We start from the raw sequence: 26,909 nt of genomic DNA on the forward strand, positions 1-26,909 counted from the left end.
AAGTGTTTCTACAGAGTAAGAGAGGCAATGCCCCCAGAATGTACTTTTTTGTGTAGGAGATTTCTGCCTCTTGCTCGCTGCCATGAAGGAAAGTGTGCCACTATGAGATCAGATAAATCGTGTGCGCACCCGAGAGACATTTTTTCAACAAAGTGGAAGAGAATTCCTCAAACTGCAACCATTTGCAAGGACTTTAGGTAGAATTCAATAGACTGGGTTGGTGCTAAAGACATTCAGAGAAATATCCCTATGGAAGAAGGAACTTTGCCACATCCAAAAAAGGATGGGGATCAGACATTTGCAGCGTGGTTTCCAGCAGAAGAATTCAGCAGGCCCAGAACATTTATTGGAGATTTAGAACATGAACAATTTCATAATGTCATCAGTGCCATTATTCACAGAATTTAGGTGTAATTATATGCTCTATTTAACTTGAAATGACGCATGTCTATGCAAGTTCCTGGATTCAGCTTGGAGTAATCCACCCCAACCTCGGGAATATTCATCACAAGATAGGTCACGAGTTGTTTTGGCCGCAGTAAGAATCACCTGACTCATTGTGTTAAAACTGGTTTTTCCAGGCCCAGCTCACAGAATATTGTTTTCCTCGAATCGGAGTTAGATTTTGAGATTTCTATTCAGTAAAATGGAGAAGAGCCCATTTCCCAAGCAACAACGTTGACATCTGCAGGCTGAAACAGGCATTTGTACTTTTTGTCGCGCTGAGGAAAAGTTAATGTGTGGTGTTGCAGCTCCAAAATATAACAATTTAAAAATGTATATCTTTATGACGGAATATCACAGCAACTTGAAATAAATTCCAATTTGTATATAAAATGATATCTTACTTGAATGAAAGTATAAAATGTGTTTTAATCTTTAAATGTACATCATGTAGAATCATGTAGCGTCTTGAATCGTGCTTCCCAATATCTAGATTATAATTAAATTAAACTTGTACATTCACTTTTATATAAAAGAAAGTCCTCTCCAATGTTCCCTCTAATTATTTTTCCCCAAGTGGGGAAATACTTAGCTTTTGTGCGCAACCTATTTTCCATGTGCGCCACTAAATTGCGAGGTAAGCTACTTTGTGAGTATGCGTAGTTGGTGAGCTACCATCTCCAAAGAGTTAGGAATGTAATTTCTCCTTCCCAACCACTGCAGTTCTTTACGAGTCAGTGTAAAAGGTGCATATTGAAACCCTTTTTCCAAACATATAGACATATATATGATATGCCATAGTTCCTTACCAAAATTACTCAAGTGCAGAGAAAAAAATGTGTATGCACAAAAATGCTTTGTATGGTTAGGATAAACAATAGGTTTAGTTGTGGCTATTCATTTGTTGACACTGCTTAGAGAAAATGTAGAAAGTGAGTAAAACCATTTGAAAAAAATACTCATGTTTATTACAAAAAGGCAAATATCACTTAACACTGTTGTGGCTGTCAAAAATTCAGACTGGATAACATTTTTGCAAATGCAATAATGGCAACTAAAAGGAATGTGTCAGAAAGCATGCAAATAGGAATTAATGTGCCACATTAATGAAGTACTTGACGGGCCAGGAGGACATGCCTCAAAATGTGTGTAAGGATGATAATTGCATTTGAATAACTGCACCACAGAATATGATCAGAATTCCTCGGCCTCTGCTTACTATCCACATTAAGTGGTCCTGTGCGTTGTGACATTTGCACAACACCATCCTTAGAGCTAAGAGGCATAGACACGATCCATTGTTACTCCCTAAAAACAGGAAAATGTGCCCAACAAAAACGGGAAACCATGAACATCTAGGAACCTACCCCTTGCTTCTACCCACAAAGTTCTACTGATATTTTGTTTTTAATCAGTGACGCGCAGAGCAGTGGCATTGGTAGAAGCTCAAATAATACTACTGCTCAATCTCAAGAGGAATTTTAAGGGGAAAGAACATATTTTAATAAACATGAAATATCCCTACTGGCAGAGCTAATTACTTTCTTACTCCCTGAAAATAATTTGATTCAGAGTAGGGAGTAACATCATATCAGAGCCCTCCTTGTAACAGTGACGTAGAAAGTGATATGACAGGATACATAATACAGCTAACAGTTTAGCCCACCCTTTCTCACCACAGTCTAGACACAATTCCATTAGAGTCTTACTGAGGTTTTGTCTGGAGCACCCTTGAAGAAAATCACATATATTTGTCTTTTAAGTCAATAGCAGCAATGTTCATAGGTACAACAGATCGAGTGCTTTCTTCTTTAACTAGGGATCCCTCTTATAAAATTCGCAGTTATCAGTTGGACAAGATACATGGGGATGCGAGAGGCAATACACGCTAACCCATTACATTGTTGAAAAGCCCTCAGCTGAGCAGAGAAAGAAACCAAAGGCACAGTTTCCTAGACTGTTCCTAGAGTATCCTATCCTTCAGAAAACGAACACATTTCCTTCACTGTACTGCCCTTCCAAAACATCTGATGTGGTTTTTGAACATTGCTGATTTGTTTTTCACCACAAAGGAGTGTTATCCTGTGCCCTTCCATCTGTACCCCACCCCGCTCCTGTGCTAGCCTCTAATACCAGCCTCCAATACCAGTTGACAGTGCTCTGTAAAAAGTGAGGGATTGTAGCAGTAAATCACTAACTGGGATATGTGCATACCCACAATACTTTGTAATGCAAAACATATTTAAAACCTTACCATGATATTATGTACAGTTTAAGAAGATGCCATGAATCTGTTAGTTCACAATTACTATGAAGTGTACACAAGATTGTTTGCAACATACCCCACCTTTAAATTGTTGAGTAGGATTATAAAAATTCTCAGTGAAACAGTTTTGCATAGCAGCAAGTTAGCATATCATTTAAGGTCTATGCCCCATGGAACTTCGAAAACTTGGAAAGGTGGCCGATTGTGTAAAAAGCATTCTCGTAATCTTTATATCCGTTGCCCTAATACTATATACGATACCCATTAGCCCTTGCAGGCCAGGTAATTGATATTGCAAGCTCTCCGCTTATAAAGTAGACATGACGTGCCTACAAATCCTTAAAGGGAAAATTCATATTTAAGTTTTAGAAAGCATTAATTTGCAAAGGGGGCTGCTTCAAAGTGCTTGTGTAACATATGTGCAAAGAATAGGAATCATGGGATGAGATTTCACATTCAAGTAGCCTGGTTACTTGCACTCAGTATTTGATATTTGAGCTGACAGTTGGGCTACATAATCTGGGTGATGCTTTTGCTAAGGCGCCATGAGTAACAAATTCTTATGCTTAAATGACATTCATATTAGAAGAAAAAAAACGGTCTGGTAACCTTTTGTAGAGTCAAGGTTGCCTGGTAGTATATCTGAATGGGACCTGGGGCGGAAGTAAGAGTCATAAAATATAAGTGTCGTAGAGTCAAGTATAGGAGCCATGGGTGAGGAGGGGAGATAATTTGGTTTATGTGTGCAGGCATCTCTTAATTATATGTTTGTTTCATGCAGTAACTTTTTTTCATATTTGTTTTTACCGTATTGTGGATGTATTATACTTTTAGGGTTTGGTTGCTTTTAAGGACAAGCTTGCATAGTAGGGCAATGTAAATAAGCTAGACCAGAACATCAATACTAGCTCATATAATGTAGCTTCATTTTTAGAGAAAACAAATATTAGGTACCTGCTGTGCCTTGTGAATTATTACAACTTTTTTGAATAGGTGGAAATTGACTGTGTGTGCTGCTGAAATTCTTCTGAGCGGCACCCAGAAGGAAGTTGGGCATGCGCACAGCTTAGAGGGAACATTGGCTGGTTTTCTGCTTTTCTGCATTATGGTTGCAACAACAAAGTACTCTGAGTTGCCTTGAGTATCATAGTTTACCCTCTCCTGAAAATGTGTAGGGACCAAAAAACTATTCTCACATCCTCAACCAATTTCCGGCTAATCAGATCCCATGTATAGCAAGTATTTCACTAGGAACTATTCTACCTAGCCATTCTCCCTGTCACTCTGCACAAATGCAAGTTTAATACCGTTCATCCCTAAATTCTCCCAACCCTTCTGGACATCCAGGGTCATGAGCTTTGTTCAAGTTAGGGGAGGCACCTTCTCTAAAGTATTTACTATTCAAAGATTTAAAAAGCATTAACTCTACAGCACCTGGTATCACTTACCTGAATACAAGAGCAATGTTAAGAGGAGTCTGGCGAGAGAGGCAAGTAGTTTGGTGGAATTCAGAAGGTGACGTTTATAAGACAGTGAAACGAAGAAAGCAGCAGAAAGTTCCTGGTAGTGATCAGAAGGCAGAAGCTTAAGAATGGTGCCAGTTATTGAAAGGAGACTTCTTGGAGGCACTGGGAGGTTAGTGCAACCTTAGTAAGGAGGTATCATCTCCCTGCCTTTCTAGTTGTGAGCCTAGGAAAGTAAGAGTGGGCATTTGACTGCAGGCAGAACTTCGGGTGTTCGGGGGAGGGCGAGGGGACGCTTGGGGCGAGTACGAGGTGATAAATCGAGGATGGAGAAGGAACAGCATCAGAGTAGAGATGTGTTGAAGAGGGTAGGAGTCACGACTGGGAGTAAGGGAGTTGATGGATGCTCACCTCTTTGAGGACTCAAGGGACTTGATATTACTGTTGAAGGGAAAATGATACCATAAAGGGACCAGAGCTGAAGGGTGCAACAAGCCTTTAAACCAGAGACTGAGAGACCAGGGGATGAACACTCCAAGAACACAATGAAGGTGTGAGAAACCTTTAAACCCAAGTGGAGACTACCCTGAGAGAAAGAGGGATCCGAAGGGTCTCGGTGCCCTTTCATCCTGGTCTTGGATTGCCCAGAGGTGGATCAGAAGGAACGCTAGGGTATGAGAGGCCTCATTCTATTTCCTGATTAATTGTTTTGGTTAATATTTTTATTATGGCTACTCTCTATTGTATTCCCCAAAATGAAGTCAAAGGTATTTGTCTTGGTCTGGTTTTTGGTACCTGATCACCCTTGTGACAGCGGCTAGTGCAATGGTGTACTTTTAGTGAATTGTATACTAGTTCCCTGCCTGCAAGGTGTAGAAGGACAGACTCCATGAAGTGCATTGGATTATGCCATGTTTTTTTATACCAAGATGCATCTGTTCCATTTAAAGTTAGTTTCTTGTTTTGGGTTTACATGCCTCCTTTAGGATCCACATGAATCATTCAGGGAGCAAGTGACCAAACTGTTTTCAGGAACCACACATCCAAATTCATTCATTGCGGATTTGGGCGTGTGATCTGTTGATACTGTGTCAGTAGACTTTCTGGATTGCACTACTGCCATGCAAAGTAGATTGATTTCTTTTCTGGGAACTTGGATGCAAAGTTTTGGCATATTACAGTGTATGTGTGTTGTCCCCATTTTCTGAAAACATACAAACATATGTACGTGTGTATGCTTGGTTCCCACACCGGCCCCTCCAGCATGTGTAGGCTAGACAGTCCACTGGGCAATTTTAATCCTTGGCACGGCGATAGGTTGGAATTCAATTTTTTACATTCTTTTTGCTAAAGCCTCTTCCATTATTCTCTGACTAACACCTTCTTCAAGAAGCCACACTTTCCCTTCCTGAGTCATCCCTTTGTACTTTGGTGACTTCACCCCGAGGGCTGATCTCGGTGGAAAGATTTGCACCCGTGTATCCTTGTGATTGTCACTGTGATTGCGTTTTCCCTTCAGGTGTAGCATAAATTCCTGTGTAGGTTTTGCAGAGAGGTTGGATTGTGGCTTTAAGACTGGTCCACCTTTTTGGAATCCTTGTTTGTGTGACTTTTCGCATGCGCTGAGCTACTTCTTCCAAGGATATTGTCAGAGCCATGTCAGCAGCTGAACCCACAGTGATATGTGTAAGCGCATTTTGGTGAGGGGAGGCTCCTGTATCATGCTGAGCCTGGCTTAGGGAGGGGAGTGCACAATCTTAGATAAGGCTGTGGGACTTTTAGCAAGCTGCTTAATTTGCTTGCAGCATTTTGATTCTGCATGTGGCTGTCCCCTAACGAGTAAAGGAGTTAGGTGAGGGTGGTAAGGGGATCCTCCCCGTCATTTACTAGCTCGGGTAGGTCCACAGCACCCTTGGTTACCTCACTAAATCTCATCAAAATATACGGCAGGAGACTTGGTCGCTGAACCAAAGCATTTTTAAAGACTCAAACCTGGTCATGTTGTATGTGGCTTTTCCTTTTTTGGGGGCCTTTATGATTGCACAAAATGGCCCTTCTCTTAGTCCTTAAACCCTCCTAATTTGTATTGGATGCCAGTCTGAGGGTGCCCTAGACCCCTCAGTCTACATTTGTGTGGTTGTGCCTGATTGTATGGAGTTTGACTAGCCAAAGTGGTTAGGATGGTCGCCAAACATTTAAAGGGTGCACAGAGTTATTTTACGTATGTATCATGTGGTGAACTAGAAGGAGTTGGACTAGGACTTAGCATATAGATTATTATTATTATTATAATTATTATTATTTAAATAATAAGAAAAGGCTACTTTCTAACCCTATTGCAATGATGGTAATTCGCTACCTATAGCTAACAAACTAAACTAAGGGTGCTTGTCAAATGTCTGATACAATATAGTCCTTTGTCCATAACCTACTTGCTATCTGGCCCTATGACTTAGAAAAAATGTTCCAAAAATAGTAATAGTCTCTCCACTTGGGCTCTGCTTGTCCAAACTACTTGGGTTTCCTCCCAAAGAAGGGTTTTTGAAATGGTCAAAGTTTGTATATTTTTCACAATACATTTCTCCAGTCTCTTTGCCGGTTTTGAATGACCAGTCTTAAATCTTCAAACACATCCAATACTTTCCGTTCTTTTAAAGGGAAAAGGGATTTTCTTCGTGCGTTCCACCACTTTTGATCTTCTATGTGATGGTGTTCTTGTTTTTGGATTGGGCAATGGAACCCTCCAAGTTCCATCGGTTCCCAGTCCTTTTCCTCTTTAAACTGTATTTCTTGGGCTCCCCAGAGCCTTCTTACCCTTCTATTTTTTTTATAGCCTTTTTAGTGGCATTTCAACAATACAACCAAACAGACTGCTTAGCGTGACCTGGAGAAAAACACTGTTACACATACATATTAAAGCATCTGTCTGGACGTTTTATTTATCAGTTCATCCCAAGTCCTCTTTGCCTGTCTCGGTGCTTTTTCCGGGACAGTCCTCTTCTTCGGAACCGCAAAGCTCTCTGCAGTACTGCACCCCGCTGCCAAACCCCAACAGGTGAACCACTAACTGTGCCTGCTTCCCCTGCACACCACACGCACACCATACCTCCACTCCCTCCTACTGATCCACTCTGCTTTCACTTCCTTCGTTGCTGTGTTTGCACAGTCTGCTACAGCATATGCTTCACAGGGGCTGGTCATCTGAACGCGCAAAACTTCCTTTGTACCAATACGTTCCATGCAGTTATGCCATCACTGACCTCTTTCTGCCCCCTTCGTGCTGCTCTGTGCCACACCACTGTCTCTGCCTCCACCCATTTTTTCTGATCTTCCCACCATGCCTCCACCCGTGGTCCCTCTGCTGTTTTTCATGCCATGAGGATCCGACGTTTGGCCAGGACGCAAATAAGGTCTTTCATCTTGGCTATATGGGTTTCTGTGCGCCTACGCTTGAACAGTCTCAGTAAGCATGCTTCTGGTGGCCATTCATGCATGTTTATTCCTACCGGCTGGACTCTGTCTGCTATGCCATGCCAGAACCTGTCAACAACCAAGCACCGCCAGAACATGTGTAGTATGTCTGCCTTATCAACCTTGCAGCTCGGGCATGTCTGTTTCCCTGCTCCCGGGTATTGAGAGATGGCGTGCGATGTTATATATGCTCTACGGGTGACCTGCAGCTGTGTTAGCTTAAATCTGCTTTTTCTCGACCCTCTCCTTGTGTATAACATTACTGTAGCCCACTCCCTGCAGCCAACGTCTCTTAACCGAAGCACTGGTTTACTCAATGCGTCCAGTATTAATTCATAGTGCCTGGAGATAACATGGCCGCCCTTCGCCAAGTCATAGATCGTGACCAGCATGGCGTCTCCCTCTATTCCCGTCTTCACTGTTGGCCACCTGCTCGCTATCAACCTGCCCTCCCGTGATACTCTACTGCTCTGTCAAGTCAGACAGGCTCCGTTATACCCCATCCCGCTCTTCTTACCTTTCTATATGCTTAGTTCTACAGAGTCTGTTTTGGACATCTTGTCTGTGTTCAATATTTGAGTTTCTCAAGCTCCAGTAGCCTTTTTGGTTTCTCCCATTTCTTAAAGGAATATTGCTTGATTTTCTAGGGCTCTTCATAGCCCTCTGGTGTACTGAAGTGCTTAATTCAGCAGGGTCTCGTTTGGGCGTCTGCCCGTGTCCAGCATCCGGGTTTCTCGGGCTCTGTAACCCCTTTGGCTTCCCCAGCATCGTATAGCAATATCACTTGGTTCTCTAGGCCTCCCCAAAGCCCTTTGGCACTCTGATAAGTTTAATTCAGCAGGGCCTTGGTTGGGTGTCTGCCAGTGTTTCAGTGTCTGATTTTCGTGGCTCCCGTAACCCTTGTCTTCTCCAGCACTCCATCACTCGGGGACACAGCCGCCGGGCCCTTTCTCCGGTGTTACCTTCTCGGGAGTGTTCGCTTCCCTTTCTCTGCCCAGCTTGACAGTCGTCACACCTCTAATGCGGAGGTCAGTGATCCAATCTTTCAGCTGCGGTCTGGCCTCGGTGTCGGTGAACAAACCCCAGACCCACCACAGTTCCGGTGTCGTCGCACCACCCAGCAAGACGGTGCTTCTACCACCCCTGTCTCATTTTCTGTTCAGGCTTTGTTGCCCCTCAGAACGCCAGCCTTCTTGTGTCTCCTTTGCAGTCAGCCTGCCCTCGACTCTACTGGTGGCACTCAAGTGTAGTGTGGCTCTGCCCCTCCAGGACGTCTACCCGTCAGAGGCTCGCCTCTAGGTGGGAGTCTTTCTCCTCCATTCAAGGTTTCTCTTCTTTTTATGTTTGTTGCCATGAATGAAAGAGGTGACTGTTGAGTTCAGGGAGAATGCAGCATTACCTGAAGCCAAAGAGACTGATATCACGTCACTGCTATTTAAATCCAAAACCAAAGTAACATCAGTCCTTTAGATTCCTATATATGTAAACAATGTATTCTTGAAAGGAAGTTCCTCATAGAAATGGGAGTCCTTGTCCCCTAAAGGGGAGTCGCTCCCAGTGAGGTCCCACTTTCCCATACCCTTAGGGGTGGTCTTGCTTAGTGGGGATCAACCCCCTAGCCTCAAAAGGGGGTGGCTCCCCTCTAGGGAGAATGGACGAATAGCTCAGATTCGTCACAATAACTATACTGGGCCTTTCAAGAGATTAGCTTGCTGAACACCTACCTAGAAGATTGCTAGAGAAATGGGATGACCCTGTGGATTCTGGTTCTGCTATACTGTCTGTTCTGTCCTCCTGCTGCATCACTACCTCTAAGGTTGAAATATCTTGGCTTTAGCTCTTCAGCTTCCTCCTGCCTTTTGTGCTGCAACTTCTGTGCTCATGTAATTCAAGGAACATTACATGGGCGCCCTAATCAGCCATGCTGCCATGAAGCCCCCTCCTATACACACTGATATTAACGCTACATGTGGTGATCCGTTCTTGTATGAAATGTGTATCATATTAGTGATCTCGTAACCATAGTTTTCTTAGTGTACTGAGGAACAATGCTATGTGATGCCACCTCATGTTTTGTCAAGGGGTGAAAGGGTGTGTGCGCCATCACTTCCTGTGATGTTGCTTGGGGGGGCCGGGATCAATTGACATCACTTTCAGTGATGTCATCGTTGTTCAAGGGTCTTGTGATTTCACTTCCGCTACCCCTGACATTTTGGTGAAATGACGTCCCTGGGCAGATGCGGAGGGTCTGGCCCTTGGCCCTGCCAGACGGTTACAGTTACAAACTGGTGGTGCCCTGTTCTTCGTACATCCTGATGCCCAATGCTGAAGACACATAGGAGAAGAGATTACTTAATAGAAGCCTGGGCGGGTGTAGTCAGCAGTAGAAGGTGGCTATGTGAGCTTCTCTTACTGCGTCTTGTGCTGGAGTCTGAATTGCCCTATCCCATTGGTGTCCCTTAAGTCAAGCCCAAGGTGGGCATAGTAGTCAGTGGAGGGTGGGCAGAAGGCATGAAAAGTGAGGTAATGTGACCTGTTCACACTGTCTGCCGCTGGAGGCTGATCGTCTTATTCCCCTAGTGTCCCTTACGTGAAGCCCAATGTGGGCTTGGTCGGCAATGGAGGGTGGCAAGAGCAAGGTCACTTGATCGGCTCTCGCCATGCCTGCTGCTGGAGGCTTGGTCGGCTTACACCGCTGATCTGCCTTAAGTGAAGCAAAAGGTTGGCATTAGTGGCAGTAGATGGCGGGCACAAGGGGAAAGCACAAGGCCCTGTAACTTGCTACACTTGCTACGATGTGTGCAGATGAGTGACCACTAAAGACTGGGGCAAAGAAAATGACACTGATTGTTGAAAATGTAAATACCTGTTGACAATTATAAGGCGGGTACAGAATAAAAATTGACTAGAAAGTAAGAAGACACAGTTACAAGAGCTAGAGCCCTGTGGTAAAGTATGCACCTAGCGAGCACCAAAGCAAAGCTCAGAGAAAGAAACATTGCAGAACTGAGAGACAGAGAAGATAAAAAGCTGTAAAAACTGAGTAACACACAGCCAAATATGAAGCACTGTGAGAGACGGAGAAAGATGAGTGTTTTCTGGGAAATGTGATAAAGAACTAGTTAAAGTCTATGTGATGGAGTGCTGCCATGTGATGCTGGCCCAGATGGCCGGCCGCATGTGGTGTATAAACTGTCCATGCCCATCATGCGACAGTAGGGCAGGGGCTTGTCACATTGCCACCTTAGACCCTCCCAGCCCTTTAAGAGAATCAAGCAAATGCCCCACAGAGCCTGCACACTCTGCTTCCGTTACAGGGATGTTGTGCAAATCTACATAGGAAAAGCGAGGGAGCTGAACTCAAAAGGTGGGTAGCCAGCCATTGCACAAGGGTCCACTCTCATACACCTCAGAACAGATAGCTTAATGGTGTCCGCCATGAGGTCAGGTTCCAGGTTGACAACCAGAAAGCACCAATGGGAAGGACTAATCCGCCCTAAGTCCCACATCAGCACTTGAAGCCAACCTCTGCGGTGACACCAACCAGTCAATCCCTACACCATCTGCCTGAAAAGAGACCAGAGTTCATTTACTTAAAGCCAGAAGACCAAGCTAGGTTGTGGCAGGCAGAGCTCAATGTCCAATGGGCAGGACAAGCCAATCCCATGTCCCACATAAGGGCTCTATCTCACCAATAGGGTAGTAGCCCGAGAGCGAATCCTTGTCTTAGCTACCACACCAGAGTCACCTTACATCAGAGGAATTAAAGGTGGGGCCAGAGTCCTATAAATGGAAGGGCCTCTGGCAGCAGAATGGGACTTAGGAGGAAGAGCTCATTAGGAGCTGGCTGGAGAGGTGAACAGAAAGATCTGCATGAGGAGCTGGAGCTTGAAGCCAAAAACCACAAGGCTGTGAGGAGCAGCGGACAGGATGCCAGAATAGAGACCCTGGAGGCTGGGCCAAGGAAGCGCTAAAATCCTGGAGAAGAGACCCAGAGGCTGGGAAGAAAGACACTAAGGTTGGGAGGAAATGGAGCCAGCAGACTGAGAGATAGTAGAGCCAGGAGGGTGGGGAAGGAAAGAACCCTATTCCATTCGAGATCAGAGAGAGCCGGGGATTGGGAAAACAAGACGTTTGAGGTGGTGAAGGAATAACAATAGGAGGTGGTAGGAGGAGGTGGGTGTTTGGATATGGTTACGGCATGTGATTGTCATGAGTTGAAGTTGGAATGAGGTGCTGACAGGATTTTGAACAGGAGGTTGGAGACAAGGTTTGGAGGAGGCGTACATCGGGGGGTAGTGGTAGGAAAAGTTCAGGAGGCGGCTGGAAGAACAAACATTTGTCATAGTGGCATGGAGAAGAAAGTTTTGGGCACTATGGCGCCAGAGACGCAGCACCTGAGAGGGGAAACTTCAAGAGTGCCAAAGAAACAGTCCACGGTGGCCTTCAGTTGTCTTGTGCTCCTGGCCGGGATCACATCTCCAAGCAACTGCAGACTACCAAGCCACCACCATGCACTGATAGTCTTGAGACAAGGGTGGATGTCTGCAACCTTTGGCTCTTCAGATGTTTTTGACTCCCATCAGCCTTATAACGCATAATCAATGGTGGGGGATGGACACGTAGTGCAAAACATCTGGAAAGCCACATCTTGCAGCTCCTTGCGACAAAAACGACGTTAGGACTAAGAATAACAGATAGTACATCCTGCTGCATGCACAACAAAGTGAACCAGGATGATTGAAGCCACAACAGTCAGCCAGAATGTGCTTTATCCTCCTGATCATATTTTTTTGATAAAACAATTATTCTTTTCATCGTATGTCTGGAATCTCTGCGAGGGCACCACAGTGGTTCATCTCCTGCAGTCTCAAATGTTTGCAAACTGTGAAAAATTCCTTGCACCGAAAGACATACAGGCTCAAATAGTTGGAGCCAAGACAGCAAATTCTTTGTACCAAAGGCATGTCTCCCTGGAGAAAATCGCTATGGCAGCCATCCGCAGTACCACAATACCATGTGTGAACAGAACTCTGTGCTCTTGCTTAAGAAATTATGCAATGTCAGGACAAGCAGACCTTTAAGAAAATCTTTGATTATGCTTTTTTTTCCTCTCCTCTTTATGAAGGAAAAGCAATAAGATGTTGGGGGTAAGAAGTTACATACTGTAGTGACTGCCAACACTCAGCTCATGGCCCCCTTTCCTCCTTGTGACCCTCCCACCAACCTTTCAATTTGAAACCAGCATGCCGTTGGTAATAAAAGGACTTACAATTGGGGCCGGAGCATACGCTAGAAAGGTTGCATTTGTCAATTTGCACATGCACCATGGCACAATTTTAAAGAATGCTACTGCGCCATACTCTGGTCCCATCTTTTACCCATGGTATGTTCCAAAGGTATGGCAGTAGAGGAAAATGAACTTGGCAGTACAGTAGTGACTACAATGAGTAATGTTTTATGCACCCATTGTAAACAAATTGTGAATTACTTTTTTTGCACAGGGACGCCTTTGAGCTAGAGCTGAAATCAGTGACCCTAAAGACCCTTCGAGATACTCTCTTGAACCAGTGTTATGCATTGGAAGATGAAGCCTCTCAGAAAAAAATGCAGCTGTACACACTGAAGGAGAAGCAGCTCCGTATCAGGGAGTTCCGTCAACTTGTAGTAAGTACAGTGTGAAACAACCAATGTATTATAAATGGAATGCAATAATGAACACGGTGCTTGATCATTTTTGTAATAAGCACTGTTTTTTTATCTGCTTGGCAAGCATTACTGATAAGCCTTTCACTTCAGTGACAAAGTGGATCAGATGAGAGCATACGTTGTTGGGGCGTGTTTTCACCCCCCACATAACCCCATGCAATCACTGTTACTAGGGTGGCCTTCGAAAGTCTTTCCACCAGGCCAGATTCTAGAAATCCATCTTAGCAAGTTGGTGCTCAGCAGTGAGGATACGGTCTTGGGTACCCCAGTGGTGTTCACTGATGTAGTACTATAAATCTATTACACAGAACACTGGTTTAAAGTTGGTAGGACATATAACAGTTGGCTTCTCTTTTTAAATATGGAAACAGTTACCATGACTACTCATGCTGCTCTCAAGTAGAACAGATTTAAAATAGTTGCCTCGATGGAGGATTCATCAGGAATCTAGGATTGTTCATTTACTTAATTAGTAGTGATAGATTCCTAAATACCTCTGTTGTAAGGGTGTCTATATTATTGTGATTCCTTTTGTGTTGTACTAGTCATTCACATTCTATTTCTTTCACAGATACTCATTTCTTATCTGAGAACAATGTACATTAAATTGCAACAACTGCAACTATTTCACATATACACGTTGTATTTATTTTTCATTATTATTTCATAAGACTGTTTGGGCAGCTCGAGCCGAAAGGCTAATGGATTATTGAAAAGGTAAGAAATGTAATTATGATAACATACCGAGACTCTGTTTAGAAGTGCCACATAGATCATACAAAAACGTAGTTAACTTGGTCAAGTATTTGTTTTGTTTCAATCTTTATGAAATGGAGAGCTGAAAAGCAAAAAAAGAAAAACAGATGTTTCAGAGAATTAAGAAAAGTGATGCTATAACATACATTAGTGTTCAAGCAACGTAAGGCAAATTGAATATATTTATTAGTTTTATTTTGGATGTTAATTCAATTTCAAGATTAGAAAATTAATAAAACACTGTTCGCTGTTGTGCGGCGACCATGATGTCACGTCCTGCTTGAGCTCTGCAACACGTAACCGGCGCCATGCTTTGATAGAGTGGCAGGGGACACTGGTGGTAGGAGAGCTACCCCCAGAACCTGGTGGTTCATCAGCAGTCACCCAGGCTGCATCGTGTATTAGGCTGCGCTGGGCCAGCGGTGTCCTCTAGGCTAATTGTGGAGCCGGCGAGCTTGGCGGGCCCCCTCAGGGAAATGGAGCCGCAGATCCTCTCGGGGGGGCCTGGCTGCTCTGTTGCTGATGACTGGGGACTTGGCAGGAGCGCCCTGAGACATGACCTGGGCGATGGCCCGGGCAGAGACGGAGAGTGAGAGTAGTGAAGCATGGCAAGCGGCTGCTGCTCGTGACACAGTTGTGAACCCCTTCTTGCTCCCCCTATGCTATTCTTGTGCCACATACTGGCATGGAGGATCTGCCACTATCACTCACAGGCGAGAAGCCTGGGGTCCATAGATATATGGGCCTCGAACTAGTGGAGGGTGCCTGTCCTCCCGAAACATACTACGCATCCCTAGTGCCCCATAACATCTACAAAGATGACTAAAAGAGCATCAGGGTCCAAGAATCAGGGCAGTTCCTGTATACGTTCCCCCCGTTGCCATTGCTGCCATGACTCATCAGTCAACTCAGACGGTCCCGGTGCAGGATGATCCCCGTCGCACTGGCGTGGCCGAGGTAGATCTGGTTCCCGGACCTTCTGGACATGTCAGCGTCCCCTCCGGTCAAACTTCCGATGGACGCGGATCTTCTCACCAGGGAAGGAGGCGCCATCCTCCATCACAACCCAGGATCGTTGAACTTGCAGGCCTGACTCCTGCAGCACTAGAGTTTGAAGGGTACGATATCCCGGTGGACTGCAAGGAGGTACTTGCAAAGGCCAGGGCGTCCTCGACTCTCAAGTGCTATGGACACAAATGGAAGAGGTTCTCTGTCTGGTGCCGTGCACAGAAGATTAACCCTCTGCGGATTACGGCCCCCCCAAGTGCCTTCGTACTTGCTATCGCTGGCCAAGGCGGGGCTGACACATGCCTCCGTCAAGATCCATCTGGTGGATATTTCTGGTGTCTATTTCCTGCTACACCAGAACTCCGGGACGATCATCTCTGTGGTCCCATCGCCTGGTGAAGGAATTCATGAAGGGACTGTTCCAATCGTTCCTGCCGGTGAAGGCTCCGGCCCCGGCCCCGGCGTGGGAGCTCAATGTGGTGCTGACCAGGCTCATGGTGCCACCATTGGAGCCTCTGCATTCGGCACCGTTGAAGTTCCTGTCGTGGACGACAGCGTTTCTTGTGGCCATCACCTCCGCACGACGAGTGGGAGAGATTCAGGCCCTCTCCTGTAAACCTCCATACCTGATATTCCACGAGGCGAGGGTAGTGCTGAGGACGCACCCCTCCTTCATGCCCAATGTGCGGTCAGACTTCCAACTCAACGAGCCCTTGGTGTTACCGGTTTTCTTCCTGTCACCTTTGTCAAGGGCTGAGAGGACTTTGCACTCGCTGGATGTGGCTAGAGCGCTGAAGTTCTACGTGGACCGCACAAAGGGTCTTCGGAAGACATCACAGCTGTTTGTGAACTTTGGACCTGTCAACCAAGGGAAGGCTCTCTCGTAGGCTTCCATTTCCAGATGGCTCTCCGGCTGCATCATGCGCTATCACCGGTTGGCAAACTGATCGTTGCCCGGCCGTCCGAGAGCCCATTCAACCAGAGGGATCGCTGCTACCACGGCGTTCCTGTCTGGTGTGCCCCTGCTGGACATCTGCAGGACTGCTACTTGGAGTCGACGCACACCTTCACGAGAGTCTACTGCGTCGAGCGGGATTCCAGGGAGGAGTCCAGGGTCGGCGAAGCAGTGCTGCGCAACCTGTTCGCCTGAAGGTGGGCCTGGTGAGGAGGTAAGAGATGCTTGATGTTGAGTTGTTGCTATGCTTTATGTTGAGCCTTGCCACCTCCCATGGTTGTGCATGTGTGTACTGCTATGTATTCTTGCATTCATGAGCATGTGAATCCATGCCAGACCCCATGCTGGAGAAGGAACACGTTACTTACCTGTAACTGTTGGTCTCCAGCATGGGTCTGGCATGGATTCACATGCGAACCCTCCCTCCTACCTCTCTGCGGCTCTTCTTAGTCCTACTGCCACTTTACGTGCTACCAAATCTGAAGATGGCTTCCAGAGGAGGGGCTTAGGTAGAGGGCAGTCATTGGCTGGGGCAGTATGACCCAGAGACCAGTGATTGGTTACTAGGAGAAAGACAGTTCAGAAACTAAACTGATTTTTTCTTTACAGAGGATTCCAGGCCTGACGGGGAATATTCATGAGCATGTGAATCCATGCCAGACCCATGCTGGAGAACAACAGTTACAGTTAAGTAACTTGTTCCTTATCTAGAGCGGCACTTTCTATTCAACAGTGTATGGCCACAGAGGACCTAGTAATAGCTTGGAGGTTTCTACATCCTACCCAGTGGGAGTACGGATTATTCCACAGTTCATGACATGGTATCCCGAATTGACCTGTCTCTCGCACCATGATGTGCTACAACCGAAGTGTTGACATACTATCGCAAACCTATTCTGACCATTCTTCAGTGGTACTGCACATGGAGGTCGGGTGGAGCGGCCCCACAAATGGCTTGGAGATTTAAACCCACAGCTCTATAATGTATTGTGTTTGAGGCAACACTTCAGGAGCATATTCAACCGTATTTCTCACTCAACACAGGGTCTGTTGCTTTGGTAGGTCCTCTTTGGCAGGCCTTTAAGGTTTACATTAGGGGAGTGGCTTTGTCATCTGAGATGGTGGTACTGAAATGTATACAGTGAGAAATTGTTAGCTAGGAGATGAAATTAAAACTGTTAGAAAATGTATACACGACTGAAGGGGATCTGCAACAAAGTGCCATAGATAGGTTTGGGGACGCGGCAGCCAGGGAAACCAAAAGGGCGAAAGGGCGAGTACTGTGCTGTTTTGCTGTGGAAGTTATTGTGGAATACTTTCCTGTGCCCCGCTTTCGCTGTGGAGTGTCGACGTGGGAAAACACCTTTTTGGAGGTGCGTGTGCCTTTAAGTCAGCAGCAGGATCAGCTGACTTTAAAAGAGCCGCCTCCACGCCCTTGCGGCGTAAGCCCTCGGCGAAAGGGCGAGTACTGTGCTGTTTTGCTGTTCTGCGTGGTTCTGCGGCTGGAGACTCTGTCGGATTGCTCGAATTAAACATCACGCCTGCTGCTGCCTTGATGTACGGCGAGTCCCTGATACAATCTATCCCAGTAACACCGACTCTGATGCACCTCGCTAAGACACACGCACAAACCAAGAAATGGACTTCAATGGACGCACACCCTGGCTCCGACAAGACGGCTGTAGCTCTCTGTGGGGAGCGGAACTTAACAACTGTAAGTACTCTAAGCACACAAGTCATCGCTGAGACAGGCGACGCCATCCGCCCTATGGTCGAGGTTAATGCTAACAATGCTGAAATAAACGTTAAACCCGCTTATGATGCCCCAATACATATGGCCTTTGAACAGTGTCCACCATACAACTTAACTAACAGCACTGACCCTACCTCAGGGTCAGTGGGTTTAGATAGCTTGGCGAACAATGCCTGTCACGTTAACCACGGCTCAATGGCAAACCCAAAGCTTGATCTTACGGAAGAAACACTTGTGTCAACGCCGGTCGATGTTCACAGTCAAAAACACAGCGGTATAGACGAAAGTCGTCTGAATACACTGTGTTCTGTGGACTGTAACACTGGGGAGAATAGTGTAACGAACCTCAGGGAACTAGACCGCAATAGCAAATCGTATGTAACATACATCAACCCCGAGACCATGGTCGATAGTGATGGAGGGGACTGTGTCATCACGAACCCACTACCTTCTTGTTGTATGCCCACTGATGCTGTAGCTTTACTTAACCACGACGGCTTTCTTGGCAATGATGTACCGGTCACACCAACAACAAATACATCAAACACCTCTTGTGCCGAAATTCCTCAAAGACACGATCTGAGCAGAAAGGTACTAACGCTCTCTTCAGTACCTAACTCGGAAGCTCGCACTGAGGTAGTTACAACACAGGGACCTGGGAACCGTAGACCTTCATTAGACATCGCTAACAAGCTAATTACCGACTTAACATTGATGACTAAACTCCAACAAAACCGACATGTTGAAATAGTGAATCAAGGTCATAGGACGTTCAAAAACGAACGGTTAGAACAAGTGATGCATGAAGCGACACAAAGCGGCTCTCCAAGTGTCACACGTAGAGGAACCGTTGGAGCTAAACGCAGTTGGACTAACACAGACAGTTTATCACCGCTGCGTTGCTCTCAGGTAAAAAAATCAAGTTACCTCCACTTCAGAATTCCACATGGATCAAACGAGTCACGAATCTTCCTCAGCTGAATACGTTGAATGTTTTAAAACCGCTAGACACCAACACTTACAAAATACTTCTGTCTCAGAAACTTCTTTGTCTGACTCCTCGATCATGGAGTGTCCTTACCCTAAAATCAGATCTTGCAGACGCTCAAACTCCTCAAAACAAGTGCGTATGCCCAATAAACAAGAGGTCCCTCGAAATGCACCTGTCTCTAAAGACCTACAGGCTGTTATCATAGCATCTATGGGAATTTCTATTGCGCCTTTTTTGAAACTCTACGAGCAGATGAATGAAAACATAAAAGATCTTGCAACCTTAACTGCGCTTCTCAACACAAAAATAATTGAACTAGAAAGGAAAAACGAAATATCAAACTAACCTAACCACTACAAATGACAAAATTGACTGTATTCTAAACTCTGTCTGTAGCTTTACTGCAAACAATAATGAAGATAAATTGCTGGCAGAAGTAGCATGGGAAGCCTTAAAACTTTTCAAAGAGCACCCTGGGAAGTCGGTGTGTAACACAAACTTGGAAACAACTGACTCAGTCAAGGCTCATAGAGACACAGACAGTGCGCTTGATGTAACAGTCACAACACAGCAAGTAAATCGAAATTCGATGAGCTATATTTCGGCCACCCAAAAACAAAATATAACGACTCAGTTGGATAAGAACGCAGACAAGACTGGTGGTCCACACTCACAGAAGGAGTGCGTTCTCCCTGTGTCTAACGTGTGCGATAAAGACTCTTCCTTGCAAATGTTAGCCACATTTGATGAGATGGTTGAAATTAGCAGCCAGCCATGCAATCCTGCAATTGCTGACCCTCAACCGGCATCATCTTCAGGAAGTAAACCTGTCCCAAAACAAAAAGGTGCAAATGATGATATAACACCGACAAGACTGAGTGCTGTGCCGACCTCTGCTAGTGTGGAGGTATACGACATCTTTAAAAAAACCAAACGGCTGTCAAAGCCGGAATCTACACTCTCTGTTGGGAAGTCTGCCAACTGCGTAAAAAAATCTAAAAATTTACCGTCCAATAAAATGAGACGTGGAAATGGTTCCAGAAAATTTCTGCGAAACCTGAAAACAGTGAACCTAACAGTCGCTGGTACGAGATGCAATTCCTCCGACCTTGCTAACTCAAAAACCCTCCAAAGAATTGGAAACAATAATGTCAAAACCTGTTCTCCCGAAAGTACTTCAGATGACCTGGATTTGGTAAATCTATCTATATATGACGATGATGAAGTAAATCAAGTAGACGAGCTTCTAGATCTTGCAAACGAGAGCTTACCTTCACAACATGTAGGAGTGGAAGCCTCTTATTCAAGCTGTAACATTGAGAAGGCTCAGTCCGACGTCTTACTTGGTACTCAAAAATCATCAAAGACACGACGCACATGCACTATCGTCAGTGCTGTTGACACGATCTCTGAACTGAATAACAATCCTGATACACCATTTGAAACAATGGCTGAGAGACGACTCAAACTGGCGGCCACAAGCTCCAAGGATCTCGAACCTGTAACATGCCAACCAATGGACTCTCACATGTCCATAAAGGTTGCTCCCACGATTCCCGAAGCGAACGGTAAACCAGACTCACCTTTCGAAACACTGGCTGAAAGGCGGCTCAAGCTGGTGTCGAAGAGTCTGAAGGACCTTGACTGTGATAGCAGTCATGTGGAGGTCTCCGACAAACCCACAGAAACTGGAAAAAGTGGTTCGACTATCTCAGGACGCTCGAACCATCAACGCCAATTTGTGTACAAACAGCTGAAAGATGAAACTAAACCAAGTTCTAAAAACACGATGTCTAAACTAAAAATAATAAAAAAGGAATCCTCTTTTGAAAAACTAATTCTGGAAAGACTTGACTCCTGTGATAACTTGATCCTAAATCGACAATATCTATCCAAACTATTTTATTTGATACCGAGTCTGCGAACACTCAATTCCGATGATGTGAAAATAGTGGAGTTTCATTGTGAAGAAAGAAACGATATGGTGACTCTGCACCTTGCTTCTAAAATTATTCGCAAGATACTGCTGGACGGGGTACCTGCACTTTTGTCCCTAGGGTTCGACTTATATCCACAGAGCCTAGTTGACAAAATTCCTGAGCCTTTTTCAAACAATACATATGATAAAAGCCAGGAAAATCTAAAGAAAAGAATAACTTTGAGTACAAAATACAAAGAATATAAAGACACGAAATCCAGGATATCAACTCGAACCGAGACCAAACCAAAAGACACAGAAACAACTCAGTTCCACTTAAATGACTAAATCCAAATAACTGTTGAAGGTCTGAACAAAAACATTGGGCCAACTCAAAAGAATGACACAGAAAATGGAAATTGGGCATGGTTAGCTGCAAACCTAAACAATAAAAACCATGATTAATGCTCAAATCGGAGTTCACCTCAGTGCCTTAATTTTGGATCGTGGAACACACGGGGTTTTGTTCACCTATTCAACTCCCCTTGGATGAACAACTTAGATCTGATTTGTCTACAAGAAACTTGGCTGACAATCTGCCCGTTGTCACCTGCCTTTGAGATAGTGGTAAATCCAGCGATTTAACCACCCAAAGGTAGGCCGACGTCTGGCCTTTTGATAGCGGTCAAAAAAGATCGCGGATTTAGAATTATCGAGACAGAAAATGTCTCATCATATATACAAATTGCTAAAGTGAGTTTTACCTCCCTTGACAAATCAGAGTCCATGTACATAATTAATCTCTATTGGAATCATACTACAACTGACGCTGTTAAGTTTATAGACCAGGTGACCGCTATATTGGACAACCTAATGGAAAACTCAAGCAGACCATTGATTCTTCTTTGCGGTGATCTTAACATAGACTGCTTGAATTTGAATACTGCGTCAAAAATAAACTCCTTGAATCACAAGGTCAATGAAAAAACGGGACGGCTCTGGATGAACGAAATGAATTTGAGAAACCTTACACTTTTGAATGGGAATACACCGGGTGATATCCCGGCACAGCCCACATGGAGACGTGAACATCAATCTTCAACTATAGACTATCTCTTCGTGTCTGAAGACCTTGCAGCCAAAGTACATCGGCTCGAGATCACTAAAATGAAACATAGTGATCACGACATGCTAAAGATGTCGTTCAATGCCTATAGCCAGACATCCCAACAATTATGGCTCCACAACACCACGTACCGATCCGGAAGAATTCGTCTCAACTTTCAAACCAAAGATATAAACTCGGTAACATCTGCTTTGGAGGACACTCCAGGTGAGATTGAATATCAACACCTGTTGATTCAATTTGTGGAATGCAAACAAGGCCTTAAACAACAAAAAACACAGCATAAACATAAGTTTGATCTACAAGTATTGCACAAAAACGAACTCTACGTAAAGAAATAAGGATGATACCTAGAAGTAACAAAGAATTATACGACGCAGCTAAAAAACGTATAACGCAAAAATACAGAAACTGGAGAAATAATCACTATGCTACAATCTTGCAGAACGACTCCGAAGAGATGATGCGCAATCTCAAAAATAAAAACTCAGCTGAATTTTGGCGTGTAATAAATAATCTTGCCGCCCCACAAATAGCATTACAAGTATCTCCAATTTGCCAAGAAACTTGGGTAAAATATTATACGAACCTGTTTAACACATTTGAAGTGGAAAACAAAAGTACAACCGAGCATAAACTCCCGTGGACACTGGAGTTCGACATAAACGACATTACAAATTCAATTAAGAACTCCGACGCATCAAGAGCTCCAGGGCCGGATGGCCTCACGAACTACACAATGAAACAAAACCCGAAAGAATGGGCAAAGCTCTGTTTACTCCTCTTCGAAAGAATAAAAACAAAACGAGCTACCCCAAGATCTTGGAAAAATGCCATAATTGTGCCGATTTTCAAAAAGGGGAACAGACTGGACCCGAGAGACTATCGACCTATCGCCTTGTTAGATGTAATAGGAAAAATCTATGCAACTCAATTACAACAAACCTTAAAATCGTGGGCACTTAAAAATCATCGTAATGACCCACGACAAGCGGGTTTTGTTAAAGGCGTAGGTTGCGGTTTTAACACCCTTCTGCTGAATCTCTTAAAAATGGAGTCAATACGAACTAACACTGCCATCTATGTCGCATCTATTGACTTTTCACACGCTTTCGATAGTGTTGACGGCCACATTCTGTGGGAGAAACTCAAAGCTTGGAAGTGTCCAGTGGATCTTATAGACGCAATAAAAGAGCTCCATTCTAATACCACTGTGCAAGTCAGACTCGACCAAGGAGGATCCGTATCTCCTTTGATCCCAACTTATAAAGGAGTGAAACAAGGATGCCCCTTGGCTGCAATTGTGTTCAACCTCTTTATCTCCGACATAGGGGACGCATTAAACGAGGCAACAGCATTTCCACCTAAAATTCATGGCTCGCAGTTGGGTTACTTGTTGTACGCTGATGACCTATTACTCTTGGATGTCACACCGGTCGGCTTACAACGAAAACTAGATGCCTTAGAAAGATATGTAATGGAAAACAAGCTTTGTTTAAATAAGAAGAAATGCGAAATCTTGATACTGCGCAACTTGTCAGCCTATAAAAAGAGATCAACCCAATATGTGTGGTACCTGGAAAAAATACCGCTCCGGATCTCTACTCACATAAAATACTTGGGATCCATTAAAAGTGCACACATAAATGACAATCCTTGGGTTGAGGCCCCAAAAGGAAATGTCAACAACTGGCTTGCCAGGCCGCGATCATAAACAAAAAATTCGGGAAATTTTCTATAAAACCTGTGATCAATTTTTACAGACAAAAAGCAATACCGACCCTGATCTATGGTGCTGAAAATATGTTCGGCTGCTCACACGAGTTATGGAACACACTTGAAAACAACTTTTGGACCAGAGCGTTACACATCTCTAAAGGATGTCCGACTAGCAACATAAGATTTGAACTGGGACTGACTTCCATACAAGCGAGAGTTTGTTGGAATGCTTTAACTTTATACAGGAAGTCACAGCTCTCCAATGCAGCCCCTCCATTCAAAATAATACATAAGCCGGACTCAGAGCCCGAATACACAATGCTTGCTAAATGGAATCGGCAATGTTCTGAAATTTTGGACGCAAATGACATTGACATTACTACTTTACTTGAAAATCCTGACAAGGCCAAACGTAAACTATGGAGTGCGGACTGGCATCAAACCTGTATCGACAGATCTAGCTCTCGTCTCTTAAGAGAAGTACCATCAGAAGCAAGAGAGCTAGACAAACTACAACCGTATCTGACGCAATTTCCTGATCAGAACTCAAGATTACTATATCTGCACTTTCGACTTAATCTGTTCATGACAAAAGACCGTACAGGTACTTGGCTACGTAAGGAACCTGTCGATTTAATCTGTCGCTTTTGTAATCATTCGATAGAGACACTAAAACACTTGATGTTGTTCTGCCCAGAATTTCGCTCTTTGCGAACAAAGTTATTCGGACCGCTCTTTGAGGCACGAAGTACCTATACGGCTGATGATTGGTGGAAAGTTATGTTTGAAGGTGCTGACCTAAAAATTATGTTTGGCTTAGTTCAATTGTTGAAGGAATTGAAAACCCGTCTAAAAGAGCCGATTCCGACAGTAAGAGGGGACGATTGACAAATCGTCTAACAACATATGTTTGGTGAAAGAAGTGGGAAGTAGTGTATCTTGTTATCTGTTTTAAAGGTTTTCTTTGTAAACCATATAAAACTAATTAAAAAAAAAAATGTTTCTTCGGACTGCAAACAGCCTGGAAGTATGGCGAGGGAGATAGACCGGGCAGGAGCTTAGCCTGCTTGCCAAAGCAGGAAGCGGGGGGAGGGTGCATTGCGTCTGACTGTAATGATGCAAGGGTAACCTGCTTTGCAGATGATGATATAGTGGAAACCTTCAGAGCATTCAATGCACATCTCTATACTGTTCAGGCTGACTGCTTGTAAGTGCACATTAATGCTTTTTCTGAAGGCCTGCCCTTAACAGAACTCTCGGCGGAGAACAGGGATCGGCTTGAACAGCGGAGAACAGGGATCGGCTTGAACAGCCGCTCTCACTGAAAAGGTCTGCCAGGCCAAGATCTGCCTAAGGGTAAGTCCCTAGGGCTGGACAGGCTTGGACACACATTTTATAAAACATTTAACACAACACTAGCACTGCATTTGTTTCAAGCATAGGCTGGATCGCTTAAGACCGGATTTCTCCCAACAACGTTACGAGAAGCAACAATTATGGTTCTAAATACTGGCAAACCGGCCTCTAAATGTGGCTCCAATAGACCACTGTCACTCTGTGATGGTGAAGTAGTGGCAGCCACCCTAGAATCTTGGCAAAGGAAGGGTACGGAACAGAACAGCATGGAGGGGTGTAAACCAACGGACCAAATAATGTTACCCTTGAGTGAATCAAGTGAAATAAAACACATACGGACTACATATCCCAGAATGCCCCACCACATACGGAATCGTTATAAAAGCCAGAATATGCGAAAGGAAAATAAGCAAGGGAGACGGGAAAACACGCTTACATATTCAGGCAGACCCCCACAGTCAGTGACTAAAACCAAGGCCAACACATTGAGGGCTAAGCAGGGAGGAGGGAAATTAGCATCCGGTGTGTGGAAACCGTTGCTGGGAGCACCTGGCGTTAATTACCGGGGAGGAGGGGCACACTGGTTAAAAACATCACCAAACCACAGAGGGGGTCTTGTTTTGCAGGAGTGGAAGGAGGCTGACAGCGCGGCCCCGGAGTGGAGCGAGGCCAGTCCCGAGTACCGGTGTGTGTAATAGGGAAGAGGGAAAGAAACACTGGAGAACGCCCTACTGGACCTGCAGTCAAAGTCGGCTGCGCAGTGGAGGAAAGCACCTGACGGGAAAGGAGCCTTAATTAGTGTGAGAACTGACACTGGGAGGTTTTTGTTTGTTTTGTTTCTTCGATTTCTGATGCCGGGCAGGCAAGCGGGCTGAATCTCGGGGAGCATGCAGCCGCAAGCCTGGGGAAAGGACTGGAGGAAGTTCTGGACATTACTTAAATAGACGGGCGTGTGAATAAAACGCTCGATCACGCTACGAACTGTAAGATGCATTTAATTGAAGGGAGGAAGTCCCGTAATCCTTGGTTTTGCCTTACGAACAACGTGAACACTGGTGAGCTGTGTAATAAACCTTTTGTTAAACACCTTATTGTCTCTGGCTCACTACTTAACACACTCATGAATACGGACTCTAATATATATCACGAATACTGGCGAACAGACTCCTCCCGTTAATGAGTAGTATAATACAACCTGACAAGGCAGGATTTATCCCAGGGAGATCTACAGTGTGCTAAATGTGCATAGGTTATTTAGTATAATGTCTCAGAAGCTGGATGCAAGAGCGGTGGCTATCTCTTTGGATGCTCAAAAAGACATGGTGTTGTGTCAATTTCTGTTTGAAGTGCTTTGGCGGGGTGGGTTCAGTCCTAGCTTTGTGAAATGTGTGCCATTATTATATCCGGAAACATATGGCTATACTGCAGATAAATGGGCAAGTATCCGAGCCATTGACCTTGGGTAGCGGCACTAGGCATCAATGCCAACGTTCACCTCTCCTCTTCGAAATTGCGATGGCACCGCTATCACACTTGCTCAGGGACCAGCATTCTGGAAGGGGCATGTGAATAGCACCCAAACCCGAGAACGTGTCTCTGTACTCCAATGACGTTTTAGTATTTGTGAAGAACTTGGCGGACAACTTTGACTTGGTAATGCAGGATGTAACCTGGTTTGGGAAGTATTCAGGGTCCATGGTAGGGCATAGCTGAACCAATAAACAGTTACACTTTAATGTGGTCCCCAGATGGGATCAGATGTCTTGAGATGCACATATTGATATCCAGCGTGTCCCTCTATACATGTAACTATGGGGTCCATATGGCTCAATTGGTACCGAAGTTGGAAAAAGGCAAACATATCCCATTATCGCTGGCAGGGCAGCTCGCTCTAATTAAAATGATAGTTCTACCCACATTTTTGGATATCTTTACTAACGTCCCAAGCTGGTCGAGCAAGGGGTTCTTTGGGGG

The 26,909-nt window shown here is 44.8% G+C and overlaps 1 protein-coding gene across 3 annotated transcripts in view; it reads left to right on the forward strand.

Annotated features, from left to right (window-relative positions):
* HAUS5 (HAUS augmin like complex subunit 5) overlaps positions 1-26,909 on the forward strand; it is a 740,017-nt gene that overhangs the window by 233,966 nt on the left and 479,142 nt on the right. For all 3 annotated transcript variants that reach the window (XM_069604849.1, XM_069604848.1, XM_069604847.1), the window contains one exon: positions 13,149-13,311. In XM_069604849.1, the coding sequence (XP_069460950.1) occupies positions 13,149-13,311 (163 nt within the window). The remainder of the gene's footprint in view (positions 1-13,148; positions 13,312-26,909) is intronic.

Source organism: Ambystoma mexicanum, chromosome 1p (genome assembly GCF_040938575.1).
Source record: "Ambystoma mexicanum isolate Mex_15411 chromosome 1p, UKY_AmexF1_1, whole genome shotgun sequence".
Classification (NCBI taxonomy): Eukaryota; Metazoa; Chordata; class Amphibia; order Caudata; family Ambystomatidae; genus Ambystoma; species Ambystoma mexicanum.